Source organism: Triticum urartu, chromosome 2A (genome assembly GCF_056163025.1).
Source record: "Triticum urartu cultivar PI428250 chromosome 2A, HENAU_Tu73, whole genome shotgun sequence".
In the NCBI taxonomy this organism is placed as follows: Eukaryota; Viridiplantae; Streptophyta; class Magnoliopsida; order Poales; family Poaceae; genus Triticum; species Triticum urartu.
The window spans coordinates 400,659,196-400,669,675 of NC_141874.1; the positions used below are offsets into that span (position 1 = coordinate 400,659,196).

A 10,480-nucleotide genomic window follows, 5' to 3' on the forward strand; every position below is an offset into this window, starting at 1 on the left:
ATGGAAAACGTAAAGCAAAATAGAAGACTGGAAAAAAAGAGCTACAATGCTCTTGTCGGAATTCAAATAGGAACAGGTAGATCATCTTCGATTGGATGCGCGATGGAGGGCTGCAGTGCTCCACGGCAGCTCGACGAAGCAGTATGTTGCTCTTAGATGCAGATCGGATGATCGAAACAGAGTCCAAGATTTGTTGTGTTTCTTCGGTTAAACAAACACGGCAGGTATCGAATTCGAGGAGATCATTAGGCATGGGGCTTGACACATGCGTCCTATGGAGCTTACATGTTTTCGTGCTTTCGTAATTAACTAATTATTATCCTGATGCATATGTGAATTCATTTTTCTCCTTTGCAAGCCACAAATGAAGATACTCCATCCATTCCTAAACTCTTGAGAGTGAATCTACACTTTAAAATATATCTTTATGCATTCATATGTAATTTGTATTGAAATCTCCAAAAAAGATTTATATTTAGAAACGGAGGGAGTAATATTTTTCATATATTTTTTTAAACGAAGACAAAAGCTTTTCCTCATTCATTAATTAAGAAGAAGAGAGTCGCCTGGTTAATTTACGGAAAACCGGGCGAAAACCGTTACATGCTTGGCCCCGAAAGACAACCAAGCCACAACCCCATGATACAAGTAGACTACTCCCGAACCATAAGACCACAAGACCACAAAGAAAGACAGACAAACTCTCCCATCACACCACCCCTACAATCCGCTTGCACATGAAATTCAACTTCACAAGTGAGCCCCCACATGGTAACTAGAGGAACCAACATCGGCAAATGCCCCGGACCTGAGCACACCCGTGATGACATGTCCAAACACCGAGAGCTATCCATCAAGCAAGTGCGGACGCTTTTTCTATAGCGCTACTCTTCTTGCTTCTGCACTTGTTTGATTTCTTCTTCAAAACGATAGGACGAGAGCTAGTAGCACCACTTTTATTATCCCTGATGACCTTCTCCTTAAGGAGACACCCAATTGTCTTGTCGGATCCAGGGTTAACAGCGTCCAAGGTAGCGAGGAAATCACAAATCTCTTTCGTTGTTAGAGCCCCAAGCACACGAGCCATTGCTCTGGGTGCGACAACCACATCATCTACAGAAACCACGTGCCCAATGAACTCGGACGAGCAAGACATTGCAACGTCTGAATGCTCCTTCTCCTCAAAGTCAAGTATCTGGTTGGGCTCGAGGGGTGGTAATGGAGGTAATGCCACAACCAAGATCTCGAGGGGGTCCACCTTCAGTTGCTCAACGGATAGAGGCGGAGTCAATTCCCCACACAGCTCCATAAGCTCAGGCATGATCTGTAGCACCGGAGACACAACCACATCAATGCACGAACCCTCAGAAGCAGATAACGGCGATCTAACCCCAGCACGAGGAGAGAAACGTCCATGAAACCCATCTCCATTCTCGTCCTCAAGGTTGACATCAGGCACAACCAGGGGGCGCTGCATAGGAGCAGTTTGCAACATAGGTGACACCTGCGAGAACCCACTCAGAACAGCCTCAGCTCGCTCTAGAAAGTTCCCCATCCGAAGCATCCAACCTTGCATGGAATCAACGACATCGCGCAGAGCTTGAACCGTTTTCTCGAGTCGAAAGGAAGCCATGTTGAGGAGCTTAGAGCGCAGCAACTCCGCTTGTCCCTCCATGGCAGACCGCAACGACACATCTGCCATGGCCACAGAGGCAACAGGAGCAGAAACAATGGATGCCCAGGAATCAACGACACATCTGCCATGACCGCATATACATATTTGCATAATGTATATGACTGGTTTTCTCAACACTTGTTATAAAGTTTGCAACGGCACTTACGCATTATCCACATCAAGAATCCCAACTCTAAATTGCTTGAAAACAACCTACTTGAATTCAAATCTCAGAAGTTAACCAAGCATGGACCCTCTATTACACAAAATACAAAAAATTATTTAGCATCCATGGTTCAGACAAAGACTACAGAGACAACAAACACACACCATGTCAGCATGGTACATTTTGAGGCCTACGGCATTAACATAAATCCAACACAACTGAGACAACACAATCCATGCATCCACGAAAATGCTCACACCATGCATCCATTTACCAAATTCAGATATTGTAAGATCCATCCATTTACGAAAATGCTCAATCCATCCATTTACGAAAATGCTCACACCATGCATCCATGCATCCACGAAAATGCTCACACAATCCATACATTGCTTGATCCATGCATCCACGAAAATGCTCACACCAGAAACCAAATTCAGCAGAAATCTAGACGAAAACTGGAACACCTGTCGATTTACCAAATATGTTAGCAAGCCATTCCTAGCTAAAAATAGCAATATGGTCCACTGCAATCCATGTAAACATAGGAAGCAAATGAGCGGTAAAGGTTAGCACTTACAGGAAAAGGGGGCACTCCCAACGAAAATGTCTCGGGTGACAAATCGATGACCATGAAAAAGCGGCATGCAATTAGCAGGAGCAACAATCTATCTACACCATGTGAGAAATGTTAAATCGTCGTGCTCAGATTCATCAGACCAATTCGGACCTCTCAGCAATTAACAGTGCCTCGAGTTCCTCTCTCCGCTTCTCCAGCTCCTGGAATACCAACAGAAATTAAGGAATGGTCAGCAGATGACACCATGGTAGCGACCAGAACTATTGTTGTAAACTGTAGCCTTGACACATGTTAAGAAGAAACTTCAGCAGTTCACAAAGGCAGTGGATATAGCAGTGTGCAGTAGACAGTTGCTTGACTCAGACCAAAGGATTACAACAATGTGTATCCTCTTCTATAAATGGGTAATAATGATTCTCCTGTGAACAGATATTTTGTTTCAATCTCAAGGTATGACTCGGAAAACCTTCATACCAAACTTACCAATCATAGTGGAAGAATCGTACGAAATATGTATGCATTAAATGTACAGTAACCAATGATCAAAACAAGAGAGAAAAACTATCAGGCAGGAACCACGGAAAGAATAAACTCTCCAGGGTCAAATAAGAGAAACTACCAGTATACACTCTGTTAAGCTTCATGCACTAGCCAACGCAATCAAAAGTCAAACTGATAGAAAGGGCTAAGCAATCCACATATACACTTCAACACCCCCTCTCACGTGTGACGCAGGAAGTCAACACGTGCATAGACTCAGAGGTATAGCTCAAGAAGCCTATATGTGGACAAAGGGGGGCAGCAGCAATTTTTTGGATAAATTGCAAAAGCCAAGACTTGAACTCAAGACATTAGGCTCCGATACCATGTAAAGGCTTCATGCACTAGCCAACGCAACCAAAAGTCCGAACTGAAGGCAGCTAGGTAATCCACATATACACTTCAACACACTCAAGCTTAATTTAAATGCATTCATTACTCTTAAGAAAAATAGGGGCTGAGTACTTGCCTGCAGATCTTTGGCTGCTTGCTCTCGTGATGTTGCTTTCTGCTGCCTAGAGCGCTTTAGTACACCAAGACATAATACCCCCTACACATTCAAAGTTGTTAGTGCAAGTAAAAACATGGTGGTACAACATAAACGAACTCCGATACTGATCATTTGTTCCACTGCACATTGCAGGATAATGCTTTGTTATAATAGGAATGCCTGGTTCCAATATCTGATACTAGTGCTTGTGAGAAGCTGAATTCAACTGGTCCATAATGCTATCTATATAGGCTCAGATAGTTGTCACTTGTCAGGCTAATTTTCTGGAACAGGAAATGATTCAAAAATTACATGGCATCGATTCTAACAAAATTAATTTTTACTCCCTCCGTCCCATAATATAAGAACGTTTTTCAAGCTTAAAAAACGTTCTTATATTATGGGATGGAGGGAGTAGCTTTTTTGTTGACTTTTAACTTTTAGGATAGAAAGGCATCATAGTTTATAACAGAACACAGACTTAACACCCAAAGTTCTCTAGACTCACCGAGATTACATAGATTAGTCCACATGCAAGGAGCAGATAGCTGGCAATGTCCTGAAGCAAAATCAGATCGCTCCTTTCAACGTTTGGGTATGCCTTTGTCATGACAGCAACACTGCCAGGAACCAAAGGAAAAATGAATAACAATAGTAACAGACATGGTTACATTTTAAGACTGGCAAGACATAATCAATAGCACTTCCAATTCCTGTTTCCGTGATCATGACACTGCTCATAGTGTCCCAGGAAACAAATGAAAATTTAACAGGTTCAGGATCCCAGAATTTTTACAGTGGCTGGTGCATGCAATTGTGATAGTTCTTGGTGCATGTGCTGTGAATGCAAAGAGGTCAATATGGTGAAACCCCCCATGATGATGACTTGATAAGAGCTTTACTCTCAACTCATGCCTAAGTTCACAAGTTTTATCATCCTAGTAATATTCAAGTATTCACTAAAGTGTGCACACTTAATACTGTTCTTGCATTTCTAGTCACCCTGGTTGAAACTATGTCGATGAATTGATAACATGAAACCTAGATAAAGATACAAGAGATATTTCTAGCAGAACTAAGGTGGCCTCCTGTGCTCCATAATCTACAAAGTATTCCTCTGCCATGATGTATGCTAACATAGGCAATCTTGGGCTCATGCATGCAGGTGCCTCTGAGCATGTGAGGACCACAATCCACTGAAAGGGGGGGTGGGGGGTATGATTGCATGGGATAAGAATACAAGAAAGGTTTGTGTTTGTCATGCTTTTCTATATGTCATAGCTATGCTTAAGGGTAGTGTTCGTGAAATTAGCAATTTATCGTATCTTATAATATATATCGAGTAACAGCCACTTTATGAAGCCACGCCTCCCACAATTTTCAAGAACCATTCACTTTGAAAATTATGAAGCCACACCTCTCACAATTTTCTTTTGAGGTTTATTTTGTCCATTACTTCCAAAAATGAAGGAACCAAAACCAATCTACCAATTATATAGGTAAACTCTAGATGAGCATCGACACTATCACACTAAGCATATGCATGAAACACTCTGAAAATTTGTAAAAATATGCACCAATTCTAGTAAAAATAATAAGGACAGCCCAGTGCATGTAGCTCCCGCTTGCACACGGTCTAGGGAAGGGGCGGACCAAGAATTGAATTTTGTGAACATAATAGGAGTTGAGAAACATATAGTCATCCTGAATACTTACAATATCTGTAGCATCCCCCTTGCAGGCCAGTATTCCAATATCTATTCATGTCAAAGAGAAGAAAGTTTACAAAACTAGAAAGCCACTAAAATTCTAACTCCATTCATGGACAATAAGATTGCATGAAGCCCAATCCATAAGCTTAAATCTAAAGGGCAGCCGAAATAAGACTTGGTGTTCGCTGACAGGAGCAGTTAGGGAATCTCCAAAGTTCCGTCATCATCATTGGTGATGATGTGGAAGAAAAAAAGAAGAATGAAAGAGAGCAAGTTTTTATGTTCCTAAACCAACAAGCCAAGCACAATCTGCGAGGTGGGAAAGAGAGAAAGCCTGTATATTCTGTCTCCTCATAGAGGCAACTTAAGACTACACTCAATTGGAGTAAGAGATGACCTTAAAAGGACAATCTGACAATTCACTATAATAATGACATGGCATCTAAAAAATATGTCCTAAACTAGAGAAACTAAATGGATTGCTACCTAAACCAATTAAAATTCCGACACCGATATAGCACATTCCACTATCAATGAATGGTAGCAAACAATTAATTGTGTGAAGCAAGCAACATAGGCACCATTTGGAGGCTGAAGCACAAAATAAATTACATGTAACCTACGCATTTTTTATCATCCACAAAACAGTTCAAATTGGACAAACCTCAACACCGCCAAAAGATGCATTTTTCTTTATACAAATCCTAAAGATGCACATATTAAGGCAGGGGCGCCGGGCAACGAAGCGAACCTTGCAGAATTTGATGATGAATCCCCACTCAGTCTCGAGGACGGCCACGAATAGCGAGATCACCACCGCATAGCACCGGAATATGCCCCCGAATATCTGAAAGCCCGGCAGTAAGACACCGAATCAGCCCGTTACCGCGGTGCGTCGAGCAGGGTTGAAAGTGGAAGGGGGGGACTCACGTAGCCACCGTTGCGGCGGAAGGACTGGACAGCGGATAGGACGTTGACGGCGACGCAGAGCAAGGCGGTGGCGGCCGTGACGACGCTGAAGCAGCCGCACACGATGAGGAGCGGGTCGCCGCGGGCGCGCCGCCGCGGCACTCGCGGCGTGTCCCCGCCGCTTCCGCTTCCGCTGCCGCTGCCACGAGCGGCCGGCGGCAACTCTGAGGGCCCCGGCGCGGAGGACGACGACGCCTCCCTGGCCATGGCGGACGAGCTAGGGTTAGGTATCTTTTACTTGCCGAGGGTTCGGCTTCGAGCCGTCGATGAGGTGGCGGGGGCGAGGGCGGAGTGAGTGAGAGGTGTGAGGTGTACGAGCGAGCTTATAAAGCGGGTGAGGAAGAAGCGGGTGGTGGCGCCCATGGACCGGGTGCACGGGGTCGGAGGACGCACGCGGCGTGCTCTGCAGCCACGCGCGGAGGGGCGTCGACCTGTGAGTGGGGCCAAGGGCTGATGGCCACGCGGGCGTGTGAGGTGGAAAGAAGAGCCAATGGGAGCCCAGCTCGTAGGTGTCTAGCTGGCATCAAGAGCATTCCATACTTTCTTTTTTGGCATCAAGAGCCTTCCATACGGCCATACTCCATACTGTTAGTGTTAGGCAAGGAAGAGAATATTTTAAAGAAGAGAAAAATACTACTTTCCTGATGGAGGATTAGCTAGCCGATTTCTAGTAGCTACATGATTCACATTTATTTATCCTGAAGTTATTTTAGTATTTTCGACGATGCACGTTTAATAGAAGAAGACGTTCCTACCGACTTCGTAAAATCTCAAGATGCCGGCTCAGTTTCTCGAAAGTGTTTATAGGCGTAAGACGTGTGTAAGTGCGTTTATATGGATGAATATATGCATGTATATATGAGCGCTTGCATCTATATTGTGTTTAAAAAACTCAACAAGTGCTCTCTGAATTCAGACTCAAGTGATGCTAGTGTCATTCACAAAAAATAAAATAAAATGATGCGAGTGTCACTGAACAAAAATATCTGCTATAATGTTGCAACACTATATTTGAACAGTAAATTAAAACAAATAGTAAATAAATTTTAAAAAAATGAATGTATTTGTACATGTTCATGTTACTATAACAACCGTGCCTGGCAATTTTCATGTGAAACGAGATAGTAGTGTTTTATTAGTGAAAAAAAGCAAAATTAAGTGTAAGTGTAACATTTGGAGTTTAACTTGTTCTTTTTTCTTTGCACATGTCAAATGCTTAAGCTTTCCCTCTAGCATTTGGTTGTGACAATAAAGACATCTATTTTTAAAAATTTATTTTGACATTGACAAAATACTTTTTTGAAGCGCAGGAGCATATGCTCCCAAGAACCAAATTAAATTTCCGCTTTGTCTATATATTATAGTTTATTAAAATACTATAAAATCTAACATAAATCAGAAACAGTTGGTCATTGATTTGACGAGGAGACGTTTCCATCCACGACGAGGCGCCTACGTTGACTTCATAAATTTTCAGATGATATGCCGGCTCATCTCGAAGGTGCTCATAGGGGTAGGGTGTGCATGCGCGCATTCATAGGAGTGAGTGTATGCGCGTATGTATGAGCGCTTACGTCTGTACTATGTTCAAAAAAAAACTTAAAGCACATAACTAACTTATTAAATCTACTAAACTTATAGCAGATGTTCTGCAAGAAATTCTGGCCACTTGTGGGGCAGCAGATGTTTGAGTTGGTGAGTGATTTCACAAGAGGTAGAATCGACATAACGAGGTTAAACTACGCAATCATCACTTTGCTCCCTAAGACTCCAGGGACGGAGCTTATTAAGCAGTTTAGACCCATTGCCCTAATAAACATGGGATTCCACCTTATGGTCAAGAGGTTCGCCACCCGGCTGTCCCTGGCGGCACATCGGGTCATCAGCCATAGCCAGTCGGCCTTTATCCGAGGTAGGAGTATCCTTGAGGGGATCTCAGTTCTTCACGAAATCCTTCACACAGGCGCCCAAGAGAAAGATGATTTCCTGATTTTGAAGTTAGACTTTGAAAAGGCATATGACCGGGTTAATTGGGACTTCCTGGAAGAGGTCATGAGGTTAAAGGGTTTTTCGCCATTGTGGGTGAGCTGGGTTATGCAGATGGTGCGAGGCGGCCAAACCGCCATTAACATCAACGGCGAGCCAGGACTGTACTTCCGAAATACCAGAGGGGTCAGGCAAGGAGATCCCATATCTCCGTTGCTTTTTAACATTGTGGTCGAGGCGTTGGTTGTCATCCTAGAGGGAGCTAGGAAAGCTGGCCACATACAAGGAATTTTTCCCAACCTTATGAAAGGTGGAATTACTTATTTGCAGTACGCCGATGATACGCTTATCATAATCAAGAATGACCCAGTTAGTTTGGTGAACCTTTGATTTTCTGCTCATGTGCTTCGAATCCATGTCGGGCCTGAAGATCAACTATGACAAAAGCGAGGCTTTTGTCACCAAAGGGGACCTAGAACATCGCCTTAGGACAGCGGACATCATGAACTGCAAACTAGGCACCCTACCCATCAAGTTCTTGGGCATGCCTCTTACCAACAATCATCTCACCATAGAGGACTTCCTCTTCCTTACCGATCGAGTGGCTGTGCGGGTGGAGCCTTGGATCGGCAAGTACCAGTCTTTAGGGGGCAAAACCATGCTGATCAACTCATGTCTCTCTAGTCTACCAATGTTCATCATGGGATTCTTTCTTTTGCAAGACGGCATTCACGAAAAAATGGATACGGTGCGATTCCGGTTCTTTTGGGGCAAAGAACTCGGGAAACAGAAATACCATATGATACACTGGAGTACTATTTGTGCACCTAAAGAGGTTGGGGGCCTCGGCATTATAAATTTTTGGGGAACACATTATTTCAAAAAAAATGCATACGATCACGCAAGATCTATCTAGGAGAGTATAGCAACGAGAGGGGAGGGTGTGTCAACGTACCCTCGTAGACCGAAAGCGGAAGCATTTAGTAACGCGGTTGATGTAGTCGAACGTCTTCGCGATCCAACCGATCCAAGCACCGAATGTACGACACCTCCGCGTTCAACACACATTCAGCTCGATGACGTCATTCGGGCTCTTGATCCAGTTGAGGCCTAAGGAGAGTTCCGTCAGCACGACGGCGTGGCGACGGTGATGATGAAGTTACCGGCGTAGGTCTTCGCCTAAGCACTACGACGATATGACCGAGGTGTGTAACTGTGGAGGGGGCACCGCACATGGCTAAGACAAATCTTGGAGTGCCTTTGGGGTGCCCCCTGCCCACGTATATAAAGGAGGGAGGAGGAGGAGGCCGGCCTAGGAGGGGTGTGCCTATGGGGGGAGTCCAACTAGGATTCCCAATTCTAATTGGAGTCCCCTTCCTTTTCCAAGAGGGGAGAGAGGGAAGGAGTAGGAGAGGGAGAAGGAAAGAGAGGGGGGCACCGCCCCCTCCCTAGTCCAATTCGTACTTGCCATGGGGGGGCGGCCAACCCTTGAGGCCCTTCTCTCCTTCCCCGTATGGCTCATTAAGGCCCACTACTTCCCCCGGCGAATTCCCGTAACTCTCCGGTACTCCAAAAAATACACGAATCACTCGGAACATTTCCGATGTCCGAATATAGCCTTCCAATATATCGATCTTTACGTCTCGACCATTTCGAGACTCCTCGTCATGTACGTGATCTCATCCAGGACTCCGAACAACCTTCGGTACATCAACACATAACTCATAATACAAATCGTCATCGAACATTAAGCATGTGGACCCTACGGGTTCGAGAACTATGTTGACATAACCGAGACACATCTCTGGTCAATAACTAATAGCGGAACCTGGATGCTCATATTGGCTCCTACATATTCTACGAAGATCTTTATCGATCAAACCGCATAACAACATACGTCGTTCCCTTTGTCATCGGTATGTTACTTGCCCGAGATTCAATCGTCGACATCATCATACCTAGTTCAATCTCGTTACCGGCAAGTCTCTTTACTCGTTCTGTAATGCAACATCCTGCAACTAACTCATTAGTCACATTGCTTGCAAGGCTTATAGTGATGTGCATTACCGAGAGGGCCTAGAGATACCTCTCCAATAATCGGAGTGACAAATCCTAATCTCGATCTATGCCAACTCAACAAACACCATCGGAGACACCTGTAGAGCATCTTTATAATCATCCAGTTATGTTGTGACGTTTGATAGCACACAAGGTGTTCCTCCAGTATTCGGGAGTTGCATAATCTCATAGTCAGAGGAACATGTATAAGTCATGATGGAAGCAATAGCAATAAAACTAAACGATCATTTATGCTAAGCTAACGGATGGATATTGTCCATCACATCATTCTCTAATGATGTGA

At 44.1% G+C, this 10,480-nt stretch overlaps 1 protein-coding gene across 1 annotated transcript; it reads right to left on the reverse strand.

Annotated features, from left to right (window-relative positions):
• Window positions 1–1,853: 1,853 nt before the first annotated feature.
• LOC125537504 (vacuole protein) lies at window positions 1,854–6,435 on the reverse strand. Its single transcript, XM_048700827.2, has 7 exons — window positions 6,094–6,435; window positions 5,915–6,010; window positions 5,168–5,208; window positions 3,960–4,071; window positions 3,431–3,511; window positions 2,422–2,621; window positions 1,854–2,308 (listed from the first exon to the last, which is right to left on the reverse strand). Exons 1-6 carry the CDS (start codon window positions 6,337–6,339, stop codon window positions 2,556–2,558), a joined length of 642 nt encoding a protein of 213 aa, XP_048556784.1. The 5' UTR covers window positions 6,340–6,435; the 3' UTR covers window positions 1,854–2,308; window positions 2,422–2,555.
• Window positions 6,436–10,480: the final 4,045 nt, after the last annotated feature.

Bases quoted from the DNA above. Each gene is read 5' to 3' on its own strand.
- LOC125537504 (XM_048700827.2), bottom strand. From the start codon at position 6,339: ATGGCCAGGGAGGCGTCGTCGTCCTCCGCGCCGGGGCCCTCAGAGTTG. The intron at 4,072-5,167 runs GTAAGTATTCAG...GGTTCCTGGCAG, and splicing joins AGGGGGATGCTACAGATATT to TGTTGCTGTCATGACAAAGG. The intron at 3,512-3,959 runs GTGAGTCTAGAG...TTGAATGTGTAG, and splicing joins GACTAATCTATGTAATCTCG to GGGGTATTATGTCTTGGTGT.